The sequence below is a fragment of the Salmo trutta genome, chromosome 30, assembly GCF_901001165.1.
Source record: "Salmo trutta chromosome 30, fSalTru1.1, whole genome shotgun sequence".
Taxonomy (NCBI): Eukaryota; Metazoa; Chordata; class Actinopteri; order Salmoniformes; family Salmonidae; genus Salmo; species Salmo trutta.
The window spans coordinates 21737448-21765252 of NC_042986.1; the positions used below are offsets into that span (position 1 = coordinate 21737448).

The window sequence follows — 27805 nt, forward strand, 5'->3', positions numbered from 1 at the left end:
GACAAGTTCTGGCCTGGTTTAGATCTTATCTGTCGGAAAGATATCAGTTTGTCTCTGTAGATGGTTTGTCCTCTGACAAATCAACTGTAAATTTTGGTGTTCCTCAATGCTCTGTTTTAGGACCACTATTGTTTTCACTATATATTTTACCTCTTGGTGATGTCATTCAGAAACATAATGTTAACTTTCACTGCTATGCGGACAACACACAGCTGTACATTTTGATGAAACGTGGTGAAACCTCAAAATTGCCCTCCCTGGAAGCCTGTGTTTCAGACATAAGGAAGTGGATGGCGGCAAATGTTCTACTTTTAAACTCGGACAAAACAGAGATGCTTGTTCTAGGTCCCAAGAAACAAAGAGATCTTCAGTTGAATCTGACAATTAATCTTGATGGTTGTACAGTCGTCTCAAATAAAACTGTGAAGGACCTCGGTGTTACTCTGGACCCTGATCTCTCTTTTGACGAACATATCAAGACCGTTTCAAGGACAGCTTTTTCCATCTACGTAACATTGCAAAAATCAGAAACTTTCTGTCCAAAAATGATGCAGAAAAATTAATCCATGCTTTTGTCACTTCTAGGTTAGACTACTGCAATGCTCTACTTTCTGGCTACCCGGATAAAGCACTAAATAAACTTCAGTTAGTGCTAAACACAGCTTCTAGAATCTTGATTAGAACCAAACATTTTTATCATATTATTCCAGTGCTAGCCTCTCTACACTGGCTTCCTGTTAAGGCTAGGGCTGATTTCAAGGTTTTACTGCTAACCTACAAAGCATTACAAGGGCTTGCTCCTACCTATCTTTCAGATTTGGTCCTGACGTACATACCTACACGTACGCTACGGTCACAAGATGCAGGCCTCCTAACTGTCCCTAGAATTTCTAAGCAAACAGCTGGAGGCAGGGCATTCTCCTATAGCGCTCCATTTTTATGGAATGGTCTGCCTATCCATGTGAGAGACGCAGACTCGGTCTCGACCTTTAAGTCCTTATTGAAGACTTATCTCTTCAGTAGGTCCTATGATTGAGTGTAGTCTGGCCCAGGAGTGTGAAGGTGAACGGAAAGGCACTGGAGCAACGAACCGCCCTTGCTGTCTCTGCCTGGCCGGTCCCCTCTCTCCACTAGGATTCTCTGCCTCAAACCCTAGTACAGGGGCTGAGTCACTGGCTTACTGGTGCTCTTCCATGCCATCTCTGGGGGGGTGCACCACTTGAGTGGGTTGAGTCACTGACGTGATCTTCCTGTCCAGGTTGGCGCCCCCCCTTGGGTTCGTGCCGTGGGGGAGATCTTCGTGGGCTATACTCGGCCTTGTCTCAGGATGGTAAGTTGGTGGTTGAAGATATCCCTCTAGTGGTGTGGAGGCTGTGCTTTGGCAAAGTGGGTGGGGTTATATCCTGCCTGTTTGGCCCTGTCCGGGGGTATCGTCGGACGAGGACACAGTGTCTCCCGACCCCTCCAGTATTTATGCTGCTATAGTATATGTGTCAGGGGGGCTAGGGTCAGTCTGTTTATATCTGGAGTATTTCTCCTGTCTTATCCGGTGTCCTGTGTGAATTTAAGTATTCTCTCACTAATTCCCTCTCCTCTCCTCTCCTCTCCTCTCCTCTCCTCTCCTCTCCTCTCCTCTCCTCTCCTCTCTCTCTCTGAGGACCTGCGCCCTAGGACCATGCCTCAGAACTACCTGGCCTGATGACTCCTTGCTGTCCGCAGTCCACCTGGTCGTGCTGCTGCTCCAGTTTCAACTGTTCTTACTGCGGCTATGGAACCCTGACCTGTTCACCGGACGTGCTGCCTTGTCCCAGACCTGCTGTTTTCAACTCTCTAGAGACAGCAGGAGCGGTAGAGATACTCTGAATAATCGGCTATGAAAGCCAACTGAGGCACCCTCTACAACTACTGTGATTTATTATTACTTGACCCTGCTGGTCATCTATGAACATTTGAACATCTTGGCCATGTTCTGTTAAAATCTCTACCCGGCACAGCCAGAAGAGGACTGGCCACCCCTCATAGCCTGGTTCCTCTCTAGGTTTCTTCCTAGGTTCCAGCCTTTCTAGGGAGCTTTTCCTAGCCACCGTGCTTCTACACCTGCATTGCTTGCTGTTTGGGGGTTTAGGCTGGGTTTATGTACAGCACTTTGGGACATCAGCTGATTTAAGAAGGGCTTTATAAATACATTTGATTGATAATCCACATAATAATTCACATGTCCTGTCGCTGCAGGATTATTTTCCTGCTATAGCAAACTAGCTCAAATTAAGATCTACATCTGTCTGGTTCAACATATACCTCAATGGGTTCAACTCTAATATAGCTTGAGACCTTTTGAAAGGTGAATGTCTTGAGGGTGATAGTCTTGCGCATCAGACACTTCCACAATAGCCTGGGGATGAGGTTACCAGCTTGGTGTCCAGTCCACAGAGACAACAAAGAGATGGGATAACCCTCTGGAGGAATATTAGCATTGATCAGGGGATCACTAACTAGTCTCTTTGATTAAAGTACCAACTTTTAGCATTAAGCATCCTTAGCATTTCTCCCCCTGACTGGTTTGCACTTTTTTGCTCTTGTTGTTCTTCAGACTCTGGCCACAGCCATGGTCCAGTTCTGGATGGCCCTGCCTCACACCGTGTCAGTGGAGTCAAAAGCACACTGGGATCGTGTGCTTCGTCAAGGAAAATCCTAAACAATCCTATTTACCCTGCTACAGTATGCTCTTTGTGTAGATTGTCACTTCAAACTATGTAATCAACAATGGCTATATTATGGACAATACTGTATTTATCCATCCATGTATTCATGGTCAATTCATTGCATGTGTATGCACTGAGAAAAAATATGAATAACACAGACCTCAGCTGAAATACATGGGCGGGTCATGTGTCCAAATCAGTCTTAGCCACGTGGCTGTGCATGTTTGTACTGTGTTTTCTATAGGAGGGGAAGCGGATATGGGAACAAGACCTGTACAACCAGCTGACGTGCCATAGTCCTCAGTCATTCTTCCACACCTTTGCTGCTGATGTGTGTATGTAACTGACTCGGTTGTGTGTAACTGCAGGACTGTGTTAGCATGCTAAGCTAATGCCTAGCCCTTCAGGTCACAGGCAGGGTTTCTCATTATTTAAGCTTTACCTGGTTGCACCCTCAGTGTCTGTTTCATATACAGTGCCCCTCTCATATGCTCCCCCTCAAGTCTACCTGTCCTGAGTGTGCCTTCAGTATCCAGGGGCAGACACATAATCCATTTCTACTTTTTTATTTTTTTCAAATCATTTTTACAACAAAAGGCAATGTTTTACTGGCATCATGTAATATGCAGTACATATTACACTGGTAACCCATGTAGTTTGAAATAAAAATGGGTGATGTTATGCCACAGGAATGTCAGGTGGGCCTTAATTTTGACAGTGAACAAGAGGCCGAGATGTTCCAAATCCCCATGGAGGACAAGATCAACCAGAGGGCCAATCGTCAAGGTCAGTTAGTTAAAGTCTAACTAATCTCTGCACCTTCACCATCCAAATGATGGTGAATGTAGAACAAAGAGGACCACCACTTTTACCTCCACAAAATAAGTTACAATCAGCATACACTACATGACCAAAAGTATGTGGACACCTGCTCGTCAAACATCTCATTCCAAAATCATGGGCAGTAATATGGAGTTGGTCCCCCTTTTGCTTCTATAACAGCCTCCACTCTTCTGGGAAGGCTTTCCACTAGATGTTGGAATATTGCTGCGGGGACTTGCTTCCATTTAGCTACAAGAGCATTAGTGAGGTCGGGCACTGATGTTGGGCAATTAGGCCTGGCTCGCAGTCAGCGTTCCAATTCATCCCTAAGATGTTTGATGGGGTTGAGGTCAGGGCTATGTGCAGGCCAGTCAAGTTCTTCCACACCGATCTCGACAAACCATTTCTGTATTGACCTCGCTTTGTGCTCCGGGACATTGTCATGCTGAAACAGGAAAGGGCCTTACCCAGATTGTTGCCACAAAATTGGAAGCACAGAATAATCTAGAATGTCATTGTATGCTGTAGTGTTAAGCTTTCCCTTCACTGGAACTAAGGGGCCTAGCCCGAACCATGAAAAACAACCCCAGACCGTTATTCCTCCTCTACCAAAATTTACAGTTGGAACTATGTATTTTGGCAGGTAGCGTTCTCCTGGCATCCGCCAAACCCAGATTCATTGATTCATCACTCCAGAGAACGCGTTTCCCCTTCTCCAGAGTCCAGTGGCGGCGAACTTTACACCACTCAAGCCGACGCTTGGCATTGCGCATGATGATCTTAGGCTGCTCGGACATGGAAACCAATTTCATGAAGCTCCTGATGGACAAGCTCCTGATGGACAGTTTATTTTTCCCAAACATAGTACTTTGTATTCAGGACAAAAAGTGAATTGGTTTGCCTCGTGTTTTGCAGTATTATTTGGTGCCTCATTGCAAACAAGACGCATGTTTTGGAATATTGTTATTCTGTACAGGCTTCCTTCTTTTCACTCTGTCAATTAGGTTAGTATTATGGAGTAACTACAATGTTGAATCATCCTCAGTTTTCTCCTATCACAGCCATTACACTCTGTAACTGTTTTAAAGTCACCATTGGCCTCATGGTTATTCGTCGCCAAACCCACTGGCTCCAGGTCATCTGTAAGTCTTTGCTAGGTAAAGCTCCGCCTTATCTCAGCTCACTGGTCACCATAGCAACACCCACCCGTAGCACGTGCTCCAACAGGTATATTTCACTGGTCATCCCCAAAGCCAACACTTACTTTGGCCGCCTTTCCTTCCAGTTCTCTGCTGCCAATGACTGGAACAAATTGCAAAAATCTCTGAAGCTGGAGTTTTATATCTCCCTCTCTAACTTTAAGCATCAGCTGTCAGAGCAGCTTACCGATCGCTGTACCTGTACACAGCCAATCTCCATATTATTACTTACCCTCTTGCTCCCCAGTATCTCTACTTGCACATCATCATCTGCACATCTATCACTCCAGTATTAATGCTAAATTGTAATTATTTTGCCTCTACGGCCTATTTATTGCCTACCTCCCTACTCTTCTACATTTGCACACACTGTATATAGATTTTTCTATTTTTCTTTTCTATTGTGTTATTGACTATACCGTGATGAAACAGCAGGGAGCAGGTCTCGAACCCTCGACCTTCTAGCCCGAAGTCCAGCACGCTATCGACTGTGCCGCAAAAGCATGCTTGCGCAGCAGAGTCGATTTCCACGCTTATAAACCCAGGGTCATTACAATACTATTGTTTATGTGTAACTCTGTGTTGTTGTTTTTGTCGCACTGCTTTGCTTTATCTTGGCCAGGTCGCAGTTGTAATTGAGAACGTGTTCTCAACTAGTCTACCAGGTTAAATAAAGGTGACATTTAAAAAAAAAAATTATTGTGCTGAAGTTGCTTCCAGCGGCAGTTTTGGAACTTACTGGTGAATGTTGCAACCGAGGACAGACAATTTTTACACGCTTCAGCACACGGTGGTCCCATTCTGTGAGCCGTTGTTGCTCCTAGACCTTTTCAGTAATGCCATTCTACTGCCAATGTTTCTCTATGGAGATTGCATGGCGGTGTGCTTGATTTTTATATAAATCCACTAATTTGAAGGGGTGTCCACATACTTTTATATATATATATATAGTGTAAATGCTCTCAGCAACATCATGACAAATACGTTTTACCATCTCATCATGAAAAAAACACTGTTTTCAATTTATCTGTGAACTGGAATAGGTTGCCACTGCATAAGCTTTCCATAAGACCTAAGGTTTTTTAGTTGCCATGGTGCCTAGTGGCAGCCTAGGCAGAGAGCTCATGTAAATTATGTAAATATGTAAGGGATAACCAACAAGGGGCTATGCGTTCTATTGAAAATAATTAACAACGTCGATGGTGTGTTCCACGATGTGCTAGCAGGGTGGAACTGCATTATTTTCCAGACAACGCATAGAGCCCTGAATTGAATTTCCCTTTTATACCATGGCTATAATTTATCACATTTGCCACTAGAAAAGTGTTGATTTGCAGGTAGAACTGTGTTCAACATCCACTGAAGTATTGATCTAGTTTACTAGAAAGCTACAATAGTTGCCTTGGTAACCAAACAAACAGACTTGCTATTTTAGCTAACCTAACCATCAGTCCTAGCTTGCTATTATGTCAATCGAATTCAACAATGTCAATAATGTTTTCAATTCGACTTTGCTTTGAAAAGCAGCTCAAACATAAAACATATAAACATGAAATAGCGTTTGAATTCTGTCTTGCTGATATACTGTGCGTTATAGGGAAATAATGCACACTAGAATGCCCTTCAAGCCAATCAGAACCAAGTATTCAACAATGCCATGGTATAATTAATCATATTTAATTATTTTTATGTAAATATTTGTACAACCTTTTATTTTTCAATAGCTAAATGAGTGCAGATCCAGTCTTGATATCAACGGTGACCCAAGAGGAGGCTATGCATGCAGAGTTGGCAGTGGGACAGCTTATTCATTGCTCAGGAGGATACTTCTGAAGTAATACGTGGGCTGTACTCTGTGGGGAGCTCAAATCCCAATACAGAGAATCTATAGATGACAGAGACGCCCTGGTAACATCGAGCTACTTACCTACCAGCCTGCCTTTGGACATGCTGACCTGACCACCACCTCTGACCTCCACCTCCGCTGAACATCTAGCTATGAGCTATTATAAAATGACTTCTTGTTGTTAATTTTGCTTAACAAGCGCTTTGAAATTCTGTTTGTAATAAAAAGTACTATAAAAGTTGTATAAATTATTATTAAGACCTTGTTTGTGTGCCATCAGCCCATGCTATGCATTCTGGGAGCCTAGCTATTGTAGACATCCAGAACCCTGACATCCGGCATTGTGCTATCGCTCCCCAGCCGTGCTAAACCCTGCCCCTGCCTGTATAACCATTCAGAGGGGAAAGAAGGAAAACAAGGGAGTTAAACTGACCAAGGCTGATCTAAGAGCCCCCAATGGATTTCAGTCAGTACAACAGGCCCTCCGATTTGACACACTGAACTCTGTCTGAGAAGTAGTTGGTGAACCAGTCGAGGCAGTCATTTGAGAAACCAAGGCACTTGAGTCTGCCGATAAGAATGTGGTGATTGACAGAGTCGAAAGCCTTGGTCAGGTTGATGAATACGGCTGCATAATATTGTCTCTTATCGATGGCAGTTATGATATCGTTTAGGACCTTGAGCGTGGCTGAGGTGCACCCATGACCAGCTCGGAAACCAGATTGCATAGCGGAGAAGGTACGGTGGGATTCTAAATGGTTGGTGATCTGTTTGTTAACTTGGCTTTCGAAGACCTTAGAAAGGCAGGGTAGGATAGATATAGGTCTGTATAGGTCTCTCTTTCCCCCCTGGCAGTCTCTATGAGGGTACCACAGGGTTCAGTTCTCGGGCCAATTCTCTTCTCTGTATACATCAATAATGTCGCTCTTGCTGCTGGTGATTCTCTGATCCACCTCTACGCAGACGACACCATTCTGTATACTTCTGGACCTTCTTTGGACACTGTGTTAACTAACCTCCAGACAAGCTTCAGTGCCATACAACTCTCCTTCTGTGGCCTCCAACTGCTCTTAAATGCAAGTAAAACTAAATGCATGCTCTTCAACCGATCGCTGCCCACACCTGCCTGCCCGTCCAGCATCACTACTCTGGACTAGAGGTCGACCGATTATGATTTTTCAATGCCGATACCGATACCGATTATTGGCGGACCCAAAAAAGCCGGTGCCGATTAATCGGCCATTTTTCAAATGTATTTGTAATAATGACAATAAACAATACTGAATGAACACTTATTTTAACTTAATATAATACATCAATAAAATCAATTTAGCCTCAAATAAATAATGAAACATGTTCAATTTGGTTTAAATAATGCAAAAACAAAGTGTTGGAGAAGAAAGTAAAAGTGCAATATGTGCCATGTAAGAAAGCTAACGTTTAAGTTTCTTGCTCAGAACATGAGAACATATGAAAGCTGGTGGTTCCTTTTAACATGAGTCTTCAATATTCCCAGGTAAGAAGTTTTAGGTTGTAGTTATTATAGGAATTATAGGACTATTTCTCTCTACACGATTTGTATTTCATATACCTTTGACTATTGGATGTTCTTATTGGCACTTTAGTATTGCCAGTGTAACAGTATAACTTCCGTCCCTCTCCTCGCTCCTACCTGGGCTCGAACCAGGAACACATCGACAACAGCCACCCTCGAAGCAGCGTTACCCATGCAGAGCAAGGGGAATAACCACTCCCAAGTCTCTGAGCAATTGACGTTTGAAACGCTATTAGCGTGCACCCGCTAACTAGCTAGCCATTTCACATCGGTTACACCAGCCTAATCTTGGGATTTGATAGGCTTGAAGTCATAAACAGCGCAATGCTTGAAGCACAACGAAGAGCTGCTGGCAAAACGCACTAAAGTGCTGTTTGAATGAATGCTTACGAGCCTGCTGCTGCCTACCACCGCTCAGTCAAACTGTTCTATCAAATCATAGACTTAATTATAACATAATAACACACAGAAATACGAGCCTTTGGTCATTAATATGGTCGAATCCGGAAACTATCATCTCGAAAACAAAACGTTTTTCCTTTCAGTGAAATACGGAACCGTTCTGTATTTTATCTAACGGGTGGCATCCCTAAGTCTAAATATTCCTGTTACATTGCACAACCTTCAATGTAATTCTGGCAAATTAGTTCGCAATGAGTCAGGCGGCCCAAACTGTTGCGTATACCCTGACTCTGTGTGCAATGAACGCAAGAGAAATGACACAATTTCACCTGGTTAATATTGCCTGCTAACCTGGAATTCTTTTAGCTAAATATGCAGGTTTAAAAATATATACTTCTGTGTATTGATTTTAAGAACGGCATTGATGTTTATGGTTAGGTACAGTCGTGCAACGATTGTGCTTTTTTTGCAAATGCGCTTTTGTTAAATCATCCCCCGTTTGGCGAAGTCGGCTGGCTTTGTTAGGAAGAAATAGTCTTCACAGTTCGCAACAAGCCAGGCGGCCCAAACTGCTGCATATACCCTGACTCTGTTGCAAGAGAAGTGACACATTTTCCCTAGTTAAAAGAAATTCATGTTAGCAGGCAACATTAACTAAATATGCAGGTTTAAAAATATATACTTGTGTATTGATTTTAAGAAAGGCATTGATGTTTATGGTTGGAGCAACGTGTACCTAAGCGATTATATGCAACGCAGGACAGGCTAAATAAACTAGTAATATCATCAATCGTGTAGTTAACTAGTGATTATGATTGATTGATTGTTTTTTCTAAGATTAGTTTAATGCTAGCTAGCAACTTACCTTGGCTTCTTACTGCATTCGCATAACAAGCAGGCTCCTCGTGGAGTGCAATGTAAAGCAGGTGGTTAGAGCGTTGGACTAATTAACCGTAAGGTTGCAAGATTGAATCCCCGAGCTGACAAGGTAAAAATCTGTCATTCTGCCCCTGAACAAGGCAGTTAACCTTGTCAGGGTTAGGGTTAGGGTTAACCCACCGTTCCTAGGCCGTCATTGAAAATAAGAATGTGTTCTTAACTGACTTGCCTAGTTAAATAAAGGTAAAAAATAAAATACAAATAAAATAGTTGGCTAAATCGGCGTCCAAAAATACCGATTTCCGATTGTTATGAAAACTTGAAATCGGCCCCAATTAATCGGCCATTCCGATTAATCGGTCAACCTCTACTCTGGACGGTTCTGACTTAGAATATGTGGACAACTACAAATACCTAGGTGTCTGGTTGACTGTAAACTCTCCTTCCAGACTCACATTAAGCATCTCCAATCCAAAATGAAATCTAGAATCGGCTTCCAATTTCTCAACAAAGCATCCTTCACTCATTCTGCCAAACATACCCTCGTAAAACTGACTTTCCTACCAATCCTTGACTTCGGCGATGTAATTTACAAAATAGCCTCCAACACTCTACTCAGCAAATTGGATGCAGTCTATCACAGTGCCATCCGTTTTGTCACCAAAGCCCCATATACTACCCACCACTGCGACCTGTATGCTCTCGTTGGCTGGCCCTCGCTTCATATTCGTCGCCAAACCCACTGGCTCCAGGTCATCTGTAAGTCTTTGCTAGGTAAAGCCCCGCCTTATCTCAGCTCGCTGGTCACCATAGCAGCACCCACCCATAGAATGCGCTCCAGCAGGTATATCTCACTGGTCACCCCCAAAGCCAATTCCTCCTTTGGCTGATCTTTCCTTCCAGTTCTCTGCTGCCAATGACTGGAACGAACTGCAAAAATCACTGAAGCTGGAGACTCATATGTCCCTCACTAACTTTAAGCACCAGCTGTCAGAGCAGCTCACAGATCACTGCACCTGTACATAGCCCATCTGTAAATAGCCCATCCAACTACCTCATCCCCATACTGTTATTTCTTTATTTTGCTCCTTTGCACCCCAGTATCTCTACTTGCACATTCATCTTCTGCACATCTATCACTACAGTGTTTAATTGCTATATTGTAATTATTTCGCCACTATGGCCTATTTATTGCCTTACTTCCCTTGTCCTACCTCATTTGCACACACTGTACGTAGACTTTTTCTATTGTATTATTGACTGTATGTTTGTTTATTCCATGTGTAACTCTGTGTTGTTGTTTGTGTCGCACTGCTTTGCTTTATCTTGGCCAGGTTGCAGTTGTAAATGAGAACTTGTTCTCAACTAGCCTACCTGGTAAAATAAATAAGTAAATAAATACCTCCATAGAGCAAGGTTGGCACTAAAACCGCACTCAATGAGCTGTACTCCGCTATAAGCAAACAGGAAAACACTCACCCAGAAGCGTTGCTCCTGGTAGCCGATGACTTTCATGCAGGGAAACTTAAATCAGTTTTACCAAATTTCTATTAGCATGTTAAATGTGCAACCAGAGGGTAAAAAATTACAGACCACCTTTACTCCACACACAGAGAAGCGTACAAAGCTCTCCCTCGCCCTCCATTTGGTAAATCTTACCATAATTCTATCCTCCTGATTCCTGCTTACAAGCAAAAATTAAAGCAGGAAGCACCAGTGACTCGGTCTATAAAAAAGTGGTCAGATGAAGCAGATGCTAAACTACAGGACTGTTTTGCAAGCACAGACTAGAATATGTTCCGGGATTCTTCGGAACATATTCTTCCATTTGCACCGAGCTAAAGGGCAGAGCTGCTGCTTTCAAGGAGCGGGACTCTAACCCGGAAGCTTATGAGAAATCCCGCTATGCCCTCCAACAAACCATCAAACAGGCAAAGCATCAATACAGGACTAAGATCGAATTACCAGGACGTGAACTCCGAGCATGCGTTTACCAACTGGCAAGTGTCTTCACTGACATTTTCAACCTCTCCCTGTCTGAGTCTGTAATACCAACATGTTTCAAGCAGACCACTATAGTCACTGTGCCCAAGAACACTAAGGTAACCTGCCTAAATGACTACCGGCCCGTAGCACTCACGTCTGTAGCCATGAAATGCTTTGAAAGGCTGATCATGGCTCACATCAACACCATTATCCCAGAAACCCTAGACCCACTCCAATTTCGATACCACACCAACAGATCCAGTAGACACCTATGTAAGAATGCTATTCAAGACAAAGGAGATGATTGTGGACTACAGGAAAAGGAGGACCGAGCATGCCCCCATTCTCATGGACAGGACTACAGTGGAGCAGGCTGAGAGCTTCAAGTTCCTTGGCTTCCACATCACCAACAAACTAACATGGTCCAAGCACATCAAGACAGTCATGAAGAGGGCACGACAAAACCTATTCCCCCTCAGGAGACTGAAAAGATTTGGCATGGGTCCTCAGATCCTCAAAAGGTTTAATAGCTGCACCATCAAGAGCATCCTGACTGGTTGCATCACTGCCTGGTATGGCAACTGCTCGGCCTCCGACCGCAAGGCACTACAGAGGGTAGTGTGTACGGCCCAGTACATCACCGGGGCCAAGCATCCTGCCATCCAGGACCTCTATACCAGGCGGTGTCAGAGGAAGGCCCTAGAAATTGTAAAAGACTCCAGCCACCCTAATCATAGACTGTTCTCTTTGCTACCGCACGGCAAGCGGTACCGGAGCACCAAGTCTAGGTCCAAGAGGCTTCTAAACAGCTTCTACCCCCAAGCCATAAGACTCCTGAACAGCTAATCAAATGGCTACCCAGACTATTTGCCCCCCCCCGTACACTGCTGCTACTCTCTGTTATTATCTATGCATAGCCACTTTAATAACCCTACCTGCATGTACATAATTACCTCAATTACCTCGACACTGGTGCCCCCGCACATTGACACATTGACTCTGAACCGGTAGCCCCTGTATATAGCCCTGCTATTTAATTATTTGTTTTTCTTCTCTCATACTTTTTTTTCAGTATTTTCTCAAAACTGCATTGTTGGTTAAGGGCTTGTAAGTAAGCATTTCTCTGTAAGGTCTACACCTGTTGTATTCGGCGCATGTGACAAATACAATTTGATTTGACAGTGTATTTTGAAATAAAAATATTTAAATACTCCTTGCATTTGAATCCAGGTCTGTTTGTTCCTAGGGGTATTTAAAATATATTTGGAATGTCGGATTTCAATAGTTTAAATAGTATTTATTGGAAATTATTAGAAAATACTTACAAATACTTAAAATTTAAGTTGTTGATTCAGCCACATTATTTGAAATGTACTAAAATCTCTGTCTGAATTGACCTTTGTATTTTATTCTTATTTTTGCACACTCACAGGGCACACTATGCACACATATAAACATTCAGCACATAGGGCTGTTGCAGTGACCATATTACCGCCACACCAACGGTCACGAGTCATGAAGGCAGTCAAAGTCCACGTGACCGTTTAGTTACGGTAATTAGGCTTCTCCAAGCTCTGATGCTGCTGATCGTCATTAGTAGCCTCCGAACTTGCTAACTGCCTGGTACTCAGCATTCTATTGTCCCTCTAATCACTCTGACATCAATGCAAATGTTTCAAAAATGTAATCAAACACTTCATGAGAGCCTATGAGCCCATGTTGCGCAACTTTTCTATAGGCTATGCAATTGTGCGAGAAAACAGAGTGATGGCCTCTATTAAAAAGAGGAGGAATATAGCCTACCTGGCTATATTTTCTGGGTGATTAAAATATTGACTTGCATTCATCAAGTTGCCCACTCAAGAAAAAGCTTAAAACTGTAACCAGTGCCTGCAACCTGGTTCAGGTTATCAGTCAATCTACCAGGGTATTTACAAACAGCACAAGAATGAAATCATCAACATCTATTTATCACATCTTTACTAATTCTCCATAAATTTGCTGGAAAGCAGCATCCAGATCCATCGGATGTACTAATCACAATATAGTAGCCATATCTAGGAAAAACAAATTTCCAAAGGCTGGGCCTAATATAGTGTATAAGAGGTCATACAATATGTTTTGTAGTGATTATTATGTTGTTGATGTAAAAAATATTTGTTGGTCGTGGTGTGTTGTTGTGGCGTGTTGTCGCCCCCAGTTTTATCATTGGAATGTGATACAAAACGAGGCAACGGTGTGCTTTGGGACCATGCGGACGCCCCCGAGCGGTCATGTTTCTTTAAACCTGTGAAAAATAAATAATGGATTTATTGTGAAGGTGTAGGCTATATTACATGGATTTATTAGACTTTTTAAAATGTAAATGTTCCAAAGGTCTACATCGGTGGCTTGTAGGTTCTGTGTGGAAGCCAGGAGATGCTAAATGTGTTTATGTTAATTAATGGTCAATTAATGTGAGATCGACAGTTATTTACTTGACAATCACCGGCTGACAAAATTTAATGACCGCCACAGCCCTATATGCACATACCTTTATACTGACTATACACACACTCACATACAATTATCATATACACAGCTGCTACCCTGTTAATCATATATCCTGATGCCTCGTCGCCTTACCTCTATACATATCTACCTCTATCGATCCAGTATCCCTGTACATTGTGAATATGTTACTGGAACTGACCCTTCTTACTTACTTTATAGTGTTCTTTTTGTTTCTTATTTTTATATCTTTTGTGTTTTAGTTTGAGCTTGTTATTTTTAGTATTACATTGTTATTGATTACTGCATTGTTGGGGTTAGAACTTGCAAGAAAGGCAATTCAGTGTGACATTAAAACATGAAACTAACTGAAGAGAGTGGAAGGAGACTAAATTCAAACATTCCCCAATCTGGATACACTATATCATTAATCTCTACTGAAATACCAAAGCTAAAACATATCATAATAATAAAATAATATTTATTACAAACAACCATATCAATTTAAACTAACACAAACACATCTACGAGTACAAAGAAAAAACGCAGATATAGTCAATGTAGCTCAATGACAAACACACAAGCCCAAAAAACAACAAGACAAAGAACTGTTAAATACACAGTATTCCTTCTGAGAAGGGTTGTGACCTGCACTAAGCCACAGTGGAATTTCCTGCTGAAGCCAACCATTGTGGCTTGCATATAAGCCACTCTGATTGGCTGACTGGTTAGGCGCAGTAGGGAGTGGAAAGGCCTCTCTAAAAGGCCAAGATGGCTGACACCAATTAATAGTTTTTGGAACAAAATAATTTTGTAGTTACTGAATGAAATGGGTTTGTTATTCACCCGTAACTCCCTTTTAAAATGTTAATTTACTCATGTCACTCTTGAATCAGCTCACAGACATACTCTAGAAGGAATATGGTACCAAGCGTTACATTGTTTTGTTTGAGTGACTTTTGTTTTATTACAAATGATATTCCAGAAACGAGACAGGTAGACATTTCTGGATTCAAACTCTATAGCTAAGAAAAGACATAGGAAGCCATGTAAAGCCACAAAGAATGTGAATATAGTGAAAAGTATGTTAAAGGCCCAGTGCAGTCAAAAACGTGATTTTCTGTGTTTTAGATTTATAATTCTACACTATGAGGTTGGAATAATACTGTGAAATTGTGGAAATTATGATAATGCCCTTTTAGTGTAAGAGCTGTTTGAAAAGACCACCTGAAATTTCTGCCTGTTTTAGTGGGATGGAGTTTTGGCCTGCCTGGCTACATCGCCATGCAGTATAAGTTATTAGAGTTATTAGAGTTTTAAACCTCTCTTCCAATTACAGCTAGTTTTCAAGTTACATATCCCTCCCATTAGGCTCCTCCAATTAGGCCCCACAACTCCCAGACAGTCCAAGCTAAATTATTGCTTGAAATATTGCTCTTTGCTAAGAAGCTATTTTTGTTTATTTTTTACAATTTTAATTGAAAACAATCACAGTAAGGTGCTTAACTGTTACCCAGAAAGGATTTGATATTGATATAAAAATGGCTCCATTGGACCTTTAAATAGAACACGTTTTCATTCAAATAGAGGATTCTTTGGCTTCAGAGTTGAGTAATCTGTCAGCACGTTGCTGTACTACAGTATTATGGCTTCCGATCCATAATCATTTATTCATTCAAATATTAATATTTTTCATTTCCAAAAAGGTCTACCTATTTTTCATGAAAGCCTCTTTCTGTGAATATTGGTCCTGTCAATCAACAATAGATCATAATAATATCCCCTACCCCATCCCAGCCCTTACACCCCCACCACCAAAGTGCAGAACTTACAGGAATATGTACAGTCTCAAAATAAATATGTTTCATGGCGTGGGTGAGAGAAAGAGCAGTGGATTCATGAAAAGTCCAAACCTGACATAGATCTGAGATCTAAAAGTCCTTTACATGTATTCATACCATATGAATGCACTGAATACGTGTGGTATCCAACAAAAGCATATGATAGAGCCAGGTGAGTGCTAGTGAATATACTAATGACTCATCTCTAGAGGACAAGAAAAATACAGTGTGGCCATGTCACATAGTCACATTTTAAAGAGCCTTCCAGTCCAGTTTCTGCTGGATCAGTTTCTCATCTGATGTCAAGCTGTTGTAAAAGTAATGTAACTCCCACTGAAGAGAGAATATGTACTGCCATTTCGAAGCAACACAATGGCAAACCCCTATACTAACTGTCTCCATTTTGTTTTCTCACTGTAATTATCAACAGCTAATGAATCTCTTTTTCTGAATGAATCATTCCAAACCAAACTTGCTCTATTTACATGTTCCTTTTTTAATCCCTCAATAATCTTGGCTGGAGAATGGAACAGTGTTTGGTCCAAAATTTTGTCTCTGCCTAACACACTGTTGAAGTGCTGAGCAGAAAGAAGCACAAGGTCGAAGCAATTTACTCAAACATGAGACTTGGATAGCTTTTTAGCTGACACTAATGGTTTTGTGTTCAGTAAGTATAGTATTGGGTTAAAAAACAAAACAATTGCATAACCCCAGGAGTCCAACCAATAAAAAGAAGTAGAAACTAATTTGGTCGGTTTCTTCCTGCTAACAAATGTTTGGTCAAATTAAGCAGGAGTGTCTGATTATCCACATTTTCTGTGACATGTCATGTTTTAAAATAGATTATATCAGAATCTTAAGAAATGGCAGACGAAAAACATGTAAACGGGTAATTCTTGAATTGCGGTGGCATTTGCGTCCATCGCTTTTGTCACCATGAAGAACGATTGACAAAGACAAATAGTTACACATTATACATGCTTTTGTTTATATTGAACTGTTTATAAATGACAAATTATAATGCAAGTACTTTATACTGCAAGACTTTATGTTTAGGCATTGTTTAAAGTATTTAGGGAAAGCAAATTGGATTGTCCCAGTAGTGATGAGTAGAGTTGTAGTAACATGTTTTAGGGTTATCTATCTATTATTTTGAATGCTAGAAAGTAAACAAAAGTATATCATATATTATATAGATCAGGGATGGACAACTTGGATGGGGGTGGGGGCCACCAAAAATCTGAACTCATCATGAGGGGCCCACAAATTTCATGCAATTCTACTCATTTTGCCATGGAGAGGAGATAATCATTTGGAGTTTTACAGCTAATTTCCTATTATATCTGAGTGAGTGTGACTAACAAAATCAAAGTCAGTAATTCGATCATGATTCCTACAGATTTAGATAGGTGAGTTAGTTTAGCCAGCTATCAAAAATATTGTTTTGGGGTGAAACATTTAAGCAGATGCTCTTATCCAGAGCAACTAGGGTTAAGTGCCTTGCTCAGCACGTTGCTGTACTACAGTATTATGGCTTCCGATCCATAATCATTTATTCATTCAAATATTCATATTTTTCATTTCCAAAAAGGTCTACCTATTTTTCATGAAAGCCTCTTTCTGTGAATATTGGTCCTGTCAATCAACAATAGATCATAATAATATCCCCTACCCCATCCCAGCCCTTACACCCCCACCACCAAAGTGCAGAACTTACAGGAATATGTACAGTCTCAAAATAAATATGTTTCATGGCGTGGGTGAGAGAAAGAGCAGTGGATTCATGAAAAGTCCAAACCTGACATAGATCTGCTTAAGGTCACATCAGCAGATTTCTTTCACCTAGTCAGCTCAGGGATTCAAACCAGTGACCTTTTAGTTACTGGCCTAACACTCTTAACCACTAGGCTACCTGCCGACCTAAACATGAGCTAATTAAGTGACTGTCAGTGACTGACATAACAAGAGAAAAACTGCTGATGCGCAACCAAATTACAAAATGTAACCTTGTGTATTCTACTATTTTAACTCTCAACATTAAGTTGAGGGGGGGGGGGGGGGGGTTGTTGATCCACGGGCCTACAAAAGTGAGCCGCCGTTGCCCATCCCTGGCAAAGATCAATAAAAGCATTAAAAACATTTTTTTTTAACAAATATTATGTGACCCTAAGTTTTATGTCATTGGTGTTATAGAAGGACATTTAGCAATCCCCCGAGTGGCAAATTGTTATTGGGAGAGTGGTCTATATTAAAGAAAGTTATTAGCTAATCACACCCTTTTAGTATGTCACAAATTTGAGGATTCCATTGATCATTTAGTATGTGTAAATGCAAAGTGTCATTGGTGTTACTCAATTTAAATGAAGGGAATTGACATTGTGACCTTAGATTTGAACATTTGTGGCCTCCATTTAAGAAAATCCTCAATTACCTTAAATGTGTCATTGGTGTGACAGTCATTGCTGTCCCTACTCCTACTGGTGGCACAATGTAATCATAATGGTACAAATAATTAGTCATTAATCATTAAACTACCACATTAGTTGATTTAGAATAGAACCCATTTTTTAAACATTAAAAAAGTATTTTTGCCAAAAGGCCAGGGCCAGATGCCACCGCAATTCAAGAACGACCCAAAACTGAGCCTTATTCTTTCTGATTTGACATTGGCAGGATTCTATTGTAACAATATTTAGAATGGAAACATAATATACGTAATACTATTAAATTGCCCATGTTTCATCAACTAGATTCAGTGGAACAAATGGATTGTAAAAAGTGAGGTTGAGGCAGCCATACAACATGTGACAAATTTGACAATGATTCATATGATACCCTGTCTCTATATCACCTAACTACCATGGTGGTGGCTAGGCAGCTATTGTGTACACTAACAAAATCCTCTGCAGTTTCTAAAATGTCTTACACTGAGTGATACAATACAATGTGACATACTTAAACAATAAGGCATGGGGGGGTGTGGTATATGGCCAATATACCACGGTTAAGGGCTGTTCTTAGGCACTAAGCATCGTAGAGGGCCTGGACACAGCCCTTAGCCGTGGTATATTGGCCATATACCACAAACCCCCGAGGTGCCTTATTGATATTATAAACTGGTTACCAACATAATTAGAGCAGGAAAAATAAATGTTTTGTCATACCTGTGGTATGCGGTCTGATATACCACGGATGTCAGCCAATCAGCATTCAAGGCTCGAACCACCCAGTTTATAATATAACATAAGTAGTGGTCCAATTGATAATACCTGGGCTTATGGGAACAGGGATTCTATTCAGGTTCCTTATTACTAACTAGTTACTAGTTACTAACCAGGTTACTAGCTTGGACGGAATAGGGTAGTACATTTGCAGATTAATCTAAAGATTCATATGACCAAACACTCCGTGTGTGTAACACCAATTTTGCAAGAAACCACAGAGCTATGTGCACAGATCTAAAGTTAGGATTGGGCTCATGGAGACTAACCCTAAATGGGAGTGAGATAAACAACAACAACAACAACAACAACAAAATCACAACAACATGAGTGAGTCTGCCCGTTACCATTGTGCAGGGCCACAGTGGCCCTACAGGGCCTGGCCCAGGTACCAGTGAAGTAGAGGGAGGGAGATGGGGTCTAGGAGTGGCTAGGGGCCCCCGGGGCTGGCTCTGGCTGGCTCTCAGTGTGCCTCCTGCTGGTGCGTTTGGTGGGCAGGTTGAGGTTGAGCTGCTGCCAGTAGGACTGACAGTACTGGTTGATGAGGCGGATCTCCGGCTGGGAGGAGAACTGCGGGGGCAGGTTGTGAGGAGGGGGTGGTGGAGGCGGAGGGTGGTGGTGTCGGTGGTGATGGGGGTTCTGGTCCTCCGGGGGGCCGTCCGGGGAGGTGAGGGCCTCCACAATCTCCCGGTCCAGGATGCGGAGGGCCACGCGGGCCACCGTGTGCTTGAAGTTGTTCTCGGTGGCCAGGCAGTTGTACAGCCCCCCGTCGGCATGGCTCAGAGACTTGAGCAGGATGCCGTGACCAGTCTTCAGCACCTCTCTGTCTCGGCTCAGCTGGGGTAGGGGGAGAGAGGGAGATAAAGAACATCATTGTGAGAGAAAAGGAGAAGACGACATTATCTACAACCATCCTACAAAAGCTATCTGAACTTAACGGTCCCTTAGGCCTTGTCGTACCACTTTCCTCCTGCCGTCTGGTTTCTGGTAGAGCCATTTGACTGTCGCTTGTGGAGATCTGGGTTGGCACTCCAGGAACGTGCTACTCCCCTCCACCCCAAACTGCACTGTTTCACTGAGACGCTTCTCAACTGAAGGGGAGAGAATCAGAGAAATACAGTGGAGTACACATCTGAATCAAAGGCCTTTTGACTCCATTAACAGTGGATAACTCATTTGTGAGATTTTGTTGTGAGACCTTTGTATGCAGTGACATTATACTCCTTTTACAAAAAATAAATTCACCAGCCCAGGCTTTCAGATACACACTCTATATAAAATGAAATATGAGATATAATGTTCAGTGCTTTGGCTGTGATCACATACCTTTTGCATTGAACCCTCTGCACTGCCGCAAGGGGTCTCCATGCTTAATATCCTGTCTTCTGCTCCGCCTGTGAACAAGAAAAGGAACAGTGGATGACTATACATTATCACAACATTGACTTATGCCTAAAACCCACTATTCAGTTTGGATGGAATGATATCCTATTTTAAACATCTAAACTAATACAGTACAAGCATGTTATGTAACCCCTTAATTGGTGCTGAGGTGCCTAACCTCTTGGTGGAGGGGCTAAAGGAGGAGCAGGTCTCCCCATCCCAGGCACAGTAAGGGTCTCTGGCCAGGCAGCAGTCTGAACAGGCCTTCCCATAGACGCCACACCTGTGCAGGGACACCTGGGTAAGCCCCATCTCTGACGACACATACAGCTGTTGCTGTATGTCAGAATGGGAGAGGAAGGGCTATCAGAGGCATAACAACAACAGCAACAACAACAACAACAACAATAGCAGTAATCATAGATGAGCAAATGATAATTGATGAAGCCTACCCTTTTTGATGATAGCTTCATAGTCTTAATAGGAGCTGCAGTCTGCAAAAAGGAAGAGCACATAAGGGGTCAGGAAAATATAATATTACAGAATTAAGCTTTTGGATTGTCCCATCTCCCTTCACATATTCAATCAAACTAGACAGTGATTCACATGAAATAGTAAAATGATTGTCATTACCCTGAACACCTCCACCTCCTCTAACGTGAGCTCTTCCGTTGTGCTAGTGTCTTTAGGAAGTACTATCACCTTTTGGACTGTCCCACGATCTACAAAAAAAGAGGAGAGAGCGGTTCATAGTGTACATAGTACCAGATAGCCTAAATAACCTAGAAGAAGATACTGAGCTCAAAGGAAATGATTAACTGAGAGCTAACTCCTAACTTGAGGTACGTGAAGATGATTTGATATTAATCAAATTATGATTTCTATTATCAAGGCATGAATTACCCAGTTCCAGCTGTACAAACACACACATCTCAATTTAGGATTTGACCCAATCTGGGGCCGTATGTATCAAGCGTCTCAGAGTATAAATGCTGATCTAGAATCAGATCCCCCCCCCCGTCCATATAATCTTATTCATTGTGATCTAAAAGGCAATAATATGAGATGCAAACTGATCCTAAATCAACACTCCTACTCTGAGATGCTTGATACATAGGGCCCCTGATTTTCCCCCTCAGTAAAAAGGAGGAACAACCTGGCTTGCAGCGTGACTCACCAGTGCCCAGGAAGAGCACCTCATACCTCCCGTCCACAGCATCCACCAGGTCCACCACGATGGAGGTGAAGCGGTAGTCCACCCCTGTTCGCACCACCAGAGGCCGCTTGTGTATGGGGTAGACAGAGTGGTACATGAGGGGGTGCGCCCTCACAAAGTTCACCGCCTCATCCGAAAACTCCTTGGTGGAGCGGAGGCCTGGGGTGAACGTTCCTCCTGGACACTGTAGATGAAGAAGACAGAGAGCTCTGGTTGAACTAGATCATGTTCAGTAGGCACTAAATGGAAGAAAACAGTCTGAAACAGGGAAGGAATATCAGGACTTGTCTATCAGAACTGCATCTTTTCGTTTTCCATTACACAACGATGTGCACAAATGAATACGACTGTCATGTAGCACATCTTGCTGTATGTTGCATCATGGGAATTATTTGATTTTGACCACACAAAGACGCTGACAGTTTGGCACATTCTTTCTATAGATTATTTGTTGATCTAGATTTAACCACGTTGACGCTATAGAGGACATACGGTACTCAAAAAACACTATCCATAATTTGTTTGATTATTAGGCTACTGTCAAGTAGTCACATCATCTACCATTCATTTTAGAGATTCTAATCTGTTATCTCATTATGATGTTGCTACATTCCAATGGAAAGATATACAGTATTTCCTGGAAGTATTTGGGACTGAGTGTACGTACTGTTCCAGGGCGAGGGTAGGGGATCTTTCCAGTGTAGGGGGTCCACTGGTAGTTGTGTCCGTGCTTGTGTGAGAAAGGGCCATTGAAGACATTGCGGATGTCGGACATAGAGTAGACACACACGGCTGAGCCCTTAAACACAGAACTAAGGAAAGAGGTGGAATGGTGGTGGAAGAGAGTCGTCAAAATAAACTACCAAAGGTTCTATAACTTCAGACGCGACTACTGGGTGGGCAGGCTTTGCGTTCAGTTCAGCACTAACAAAGGACATAGAATGTAGGGTTGTGGGCAACATTTTGGAATGATTCAAGTGATATATTACCCCGCAGTGGAAAAGACGGCGTACACGACAGGATTGCGAAGGTCTTGTGTTGGCTGAATGAAGACATCCTCTGAAAGGAAGCATGTTGACATACAGTACCAGTCAAAAGTTTGGACACACCTACTCATTCAAGGTTTTTCATTTTTTTAAACAGTTTTCTACATTGTAGAATAATAGAAAGACATCAAAACTATGAAAAAACACATATGGAATCATGTAGTAACCAAAAAAGTGTTAAAGAAATCCAAATATATTTTAGATTTCAAATATAAAATATATTTTGTTTACTACATGATTCCATATGTGTTATTTCATAGTTTTAATGTCTTCACTACTATTCTACAATGTAGAAAATAGTAACAATGGTGTCCAAACTTGTGTCCAAACTTTGACTGGTACTGTAGGTGTAACAGTGCCTTTTCTATAAACAAATGTCAAAACCAGGCTAAAGGCTGTAAACATTCAGAGTAAAGCAGCATTGTGTTTTTTCTTTATCTGCAATTAATTGAATTGCATCCTGCTGTCAATGCAGTAGCAATGAAAATCAGTCTCACTCAGCTCGTCGAAATAGGTCTCCACACCATCGCGCCCTATCACTGAGCACACCAGCCGAGCTTTCAGGAAGGTCGTCCACTTGTTGACCAGTGACCTCTGACCCCCATCATCATTCTGGGGAGGTGAAACAAAGTTTGGAATCATTTACACATTTACATTTGCAGGATCCCTCAATATCATCACCACCACCATTTGGCATTCTAGGGTCCAATGGTTGTGTGTTCAGTGGGCACAAAATGGGAGAAGATCCTTTGAAACGAAGGTATTACCATAACTTTAATATGAAGACTTACACTGAGTGTACAAAACATTAAGAACACCTGCTCTTTCCATGACAGACTGTCCAGGTGAATCCAGGTGAAAGTAATGATCCCTTATTGATCCCTTACAGTGTAGATGAAGGGGAGGAGAACGGATAAAGAAGGATTTTTAAGCCTTGAGACAATTGAGACATGGATTGTGTATGTGTGCCATTCAGAGGGTGAATTGGCAAGACAAAATAACGGGGTATGGTAGTTGGTGCCAGGCGCACCGGTTTGTGTCAAGAACTTCAACACTGCTGGGTTTTTCATGCTTTTCACGTGTGTTTCAAGAATGAGTCCACCACCCAAAGGTCATCCAGCCGACTTGACACAACTGTGGGAAGCATTGGAGTCAACATGGGCCAGCATCCCTGTGGAACACTTTTGACACCTTATATAGTCCATGCCCTGACGAATTGAGGCTGTTCTGAGGGCAAAGGGGGGGGTATACTCAGTATATTTTCTGTTTCAAAACGTGTGTGTGTGTGTGTGTTTGTGTGTGTGTTTGTGTGTGTGTGTGTGTGTGTGCGGTCAGGGGGGATATACGGGGGTATCTCACCAGGCATACTCGGCCCACCCTGGCCAGGACACTGGGGCTGGCCCCCCCGGCACCGTCCAGACTCTTCTCCCGGAAGAAGAAGTAGAGTTTATCATCATTCCTCTCGGAGCTGTCAGGAATCTGCTGGATCTTAACAAACACTGGCTCTGGAGATGAAGTGAGGGAGATTAGTCCATTTGAGAAAGGAGGGTAAGCAAGAGAGTGAGAGAGAGAGAGAGAGAGAGAGAGAGAGAGAGAGCGAGCGAGAGAGAGGGCGAGAGAGAGTGAGTGAGAAAGCGAGCGAGAGAGAGAGAGTGAGAGATCGAGAGAGAGAGAGCGAGAGAGAGAGAGCGAGAGAGAGCGAGAGAGAGCGAGAGACTGAGAGAGCGAGAGAGAGAGCGAGAGAGAGCGAGAGACTGAGAGAGCGAGAGAGAGAGAGCGAGAGAGAGAGAGCGAGAGAGAGCGAGAGAGAGCGAGAGCGAGAGAGAGCGAGAGAGAGCGAGAGACTGAGAGAGCGAGAGAGAGAGCGAGAGAGAGCGAGAGACTGAGAGAGCGAGAGAGAGAGCGAGAGAGAGCGAGAGAGAGCGAGAGACTGAGAGAGTGAGAGAGAGCGAGCGAGAGAGAGAGCGAGAGAGAGAGCGAGAGAGAGCGAGAGACTGAGAGAGCGAGAGAGAGAGAGCGAGAGAGAGAGAGAGAGAGAGAGAGCGAGAGAGAGCGAGAGACTGAGAGAGCGAGAGAGAGAGCGAGAGAGAGCGAGAGACTGAGAGAGCGAGAGAGAGAGCGAGAGAGAGCGAGAGAGAGCGAGAGACTGAGAGAGCGAGAGAGAGAGCGAGAGAGAGCGAGAGACTGAGAGAGCGAGAGAGAGCGAGAGAGAGAGTGAGAGAGAGAGAGAGCGAGCGAGAGAGAGAAATATAGCGATGTACCTAGGCGCAGACAGCTGGTGTGGCTGACTTTTTCTCAGGGAAAAGTAGTCATGGGTTGCTCAGTGTATCACCTGTGAGTCAGAGGGGCCAACTCACCATTCAGCCAGCGGGAGTCATATTGCTCCGTCCTGACAGCCGGTCTGTCCCCCAGGGTTCTAAAGATGGCCGGGTCCGTGCCCATGAAGTCAACGTGGACCCCTGCATACAGATTCCCATCTGTATACACAGGGAAGGAAACAGCACAATGGATAATGATAATGGCTATTCGTACCATAAGGGAGGACTGTGGTGGGAACTGTAATGATGAACAGATAAGAAGAGGTCTCACTGATAAGGGCCGCAGCGTTCTCCTGTCGAGGGTCATAGGAGCATTTCCCTTTCCCTGAGTCCCCGTAGCCAGGGACCAGCCTAAACAGGTACTCCTGCACAGAGAGGACAATACATGGAGGTAGGTATGTTTGTGTGTGTGTGAGTGTGTCTGTGTGCATGTGTGTGTCCGTACCTCTGCTCTCCATCCTCTGTTGATGAAGGTGCAGATAGGCTTATAGGCCCCTGTGCCACAGGTGTATAGGTGTGTGCGATTCCAGGGTTCGATCAGACGCACAAAGTTTGCACACTCCCCCTGATTAGTACAGAGGGAACAGAGTTACAATACACTGTACATACTTTACATAAATACAACAACAACAACAGCAACAACATTATTTGTGTAGCACTTTTCATACATCAAAGCTAATAGTCAAGAGGTAAAGGGCCCTCACCTGCCCACCCTTTCCAGTCATTCTACACTCTCCTTTCCTCTGGGTAGTGGCCGGCCAGTGAATCTGAAGGAAGAAGAGTACAAAATGCAACATTTGAGATCTGGTGCCTCTACATAGAGACATAACATATTCTAAGCCTTATAATACGATATCCCAAAGGCTCATACATGCTTATAGTAGATAATAAAGTGTTATACCTGTGGACATAAAGTGTTACTATTATTTGCACTCATAGGCCTACAAATGGAAACAGAATTAAATAAAACACTAGAATGGATCCTGACAGCCATCTTGGTCAGGAAAATCTAATCAGGATTAATATGTATCTCTATGGAATATTTATCATAGGAGTCATTATAGTGTTTGCGCTTACTATGAGGGGCTCCTTGTTGATGTTGTGCATGTCCAGGGCCACCAGGTACTCCCGGCTGCCCAGGTAGAGACGGCCCTGGTCCTGGTCCATGTGCAGGATGCGGTAGTCACTGGTGTTGAAGGAGAAGGAGAAGGGCCGTGCCGTCCGCGTCTCCATCAGCTCTGGACCAGCACACACACAGAGAGGCAAACAGACAGACACATAGACAGACAGACAGAGAGAGAGATACAGAGACATAGACCGACAGACATGCAGACAGACAGACAGAGACAGACAAACATTCAGACAGACAGAGACAGACAGACAGATGGGCGGACAGACAGACATCATTCATTTTGATCAGAATACATTTGCGGACAGGAAATACCTTGGACTTGGCTTGAGAAGCATCAAGGACAGACAATGATAATGCACCGTGACACATTAAACAGCAGAGGGAGCCAAACACCTCCCACTTTATAAGTGTGAGGTGAGAGAAGGCACTGAAGCAGGTGTAGAAATTAAAGATGGGTTCAGCTGTCTGTGTGTGTGTGTATGTATGTGTGTGTGTGTGTGTGTGTGTGTGTGTGTGTGTGTGTGTGTGTGTGTGTGTGTGTGTGTGTGTGTGTGTGTGTGTGCGCACGCCTGCGTTTGTTCTATGTGCATGTCTCTTTGTGTGTCTATCAAGTCTCTTATTGTCTCTATTAGTTTGGGTTCTAGCTCAGATTTACTGGCCCGCCACAATGGGGATAGATACCACGCCACAATGGGGATAGATACCACGCCACAATGGGGATAGATACCACGCCACAATGGAGATAGATACCACGCCACAATGGAGATAAATACCACGCCACAATGGGGATAGATACCACGCCACAATGGGGATAGATACCACGCCACAATGGAGATAGATACCACGCCACAATGGAGATAGATACCACGCCACAATGGGGATAGATACCACGCCACAATGGGGATAGATACCACGCCACAATGGGGATAGATACCACGCCACAATGGAGATAGATACCACGCCACAATGGGGATAGATACCACGCCACAATGGGGATAGATACCACGCCACAATGGGGATAGATACCACGCCACAATGGGGATAGATACCACGCCACAATGGAGATAGATACCACGCCACAATGGAGATAGATACCACGCCACAATGGAGATAGATACCACGCCACAATGGGGATAGATACCACGCCACAATGGGGATAGATACCACGCCACAATGGGGATAGATACCACGCCACAATGGGGATAGATACCACGCCACAATGGGGATAGATACCACGCCACAATGGAGATAGATACCACGCCACAATGGGGATAGATACCACGCCACAATGGGGATAGATACCACGCCACAATCCAAAGTAATGTGTTTTATGGTCAACCGTCTAACATAACACAGGATAATGGCACTTCTCTATTGGACGGACAATTCCAATCCTCATATTCATGTGACCTGCAGGAGGGGGGTGCAGGGAGAGCAGCTCTTTGACTTTAGACATAAATTCTGGTTATGAGGGCGTGAAGACAACGCCACCCTCCAACTATACGAGAGTGGGTGTTAGTTTGGCGATGGAGGCTTGGGGGGAGTATCTATAAATGACTCACGTTAGCCTCATACCAGACACACTTTGATCTCACCAGGTATTACGGCCCTTCCAACTGCTAACCTGTCTGGGCTCCATCCGAAACTTTAAATACATGAAAATAGCTTGAGCCGTTGTGGTGTAAGGTCACGGTCATACGCTGGCCAAGATTCTGGGAACAGGCTTTGGACGATGCTCAATGGAGAGAATCTTTTTTGACCTTTTTA

General features: G+C 43.2%; 1 protein-coding gene and 2 long non-coding RNA genes across 3 annotated transcripts in view; 1 reads left to right on the plus strand and 2 right to left on the minus strand.

Annotated features, from left to right (window-relative positions):
- The first annotated feature begins 2074 nt into the window (after window positions 1–2074).
- On the plus strand, window positions 2075–6817 carry LOC115168248 (uncharacterized). Its single transcript, XR_003870641.1, has 2 exons — window positions 2075–3488; window positions 6448–6817. It is a non-coding gene; the product is annotated as an uncharacterized LOC115168248 (long non-coding RNA).
- A 7528-nt stretch (window positions 6818–14345) lies between these two features.
- Window positions 14346–17653, minus strand: LOC115168249 (uncharacterized). Its single transcript, XR_003870642.1, has 2 exons — window positions 17521–17653; window positions 14346–15794 (listed from the first exon to the last, which is right to left on the minus strand). It is a non-coding gene; the product is annotated as an uncharacterized LOC115168249 (long non-coding RNA).
- Window positions 17654–19146: 1493 nt separating this feature from the next.
- sema3gb (sema domain, immunoglobulin domain (Ig), short basic domain, secreted, (semaphorin) 3Gb) overlaps window positions 19147–27805 on the minus strand; it is a 39814-nt gene continuing 31155 nt past the window's right edge. Inside the window, exons 3-18 of the mRNA XM_029723337.1 lie at window positions 25984–26144; window positions 25611–25673; window positions 25352–25471; window positions 25178–25271; window positions 24946–25065; window positions 23948–24093; window positions 23086–23200; window positions 22532–22601; window positions 22210–22354; window positions 21504–21726; window positions 20960–21048; window positions 20779–20820; window positions 20505–20662; window positions 20270–20337; window positions 19904–20034; window positions 19147–19780 (exon numbers count right to left, since the gene is read on the minus strand). Coding sequence (XP_029579197.1) covers window positions 19364–19780; window positions 19904–20034; window positions 20270–20337; window positions 20505–20662; window positions 20779–20820; window positions 20960–21048; window positions 21504–21726; window positions 22210–22354; window positions 22532–22601; window positions 23086–23200; window positions 23948–24093; window positions 24946–25065; window positions 25178–25271; window positions 25352–25471; window positions 25611–25673; window positions 25984–26144 — 2162 coding nt within the window. The 3' untranslated portion in view covers window positions 19147–19363. The remainder of the gene's footprint in view (window positions 19781–19903; window positions 20035–20269; window positions 20338–20504; window positions 20663–20778; window positions 20821–20959; window positions 21049–21503; window positions 21727–22209; window positions 22355–22531; window positions 22602–23085; window positions 23201–23947; window positions 24094–24945; window positions 25066–25177; window positions 25272–25351; window positions 25472–25610; window positions 25674–25983; window positions 26145–27805) is intronic.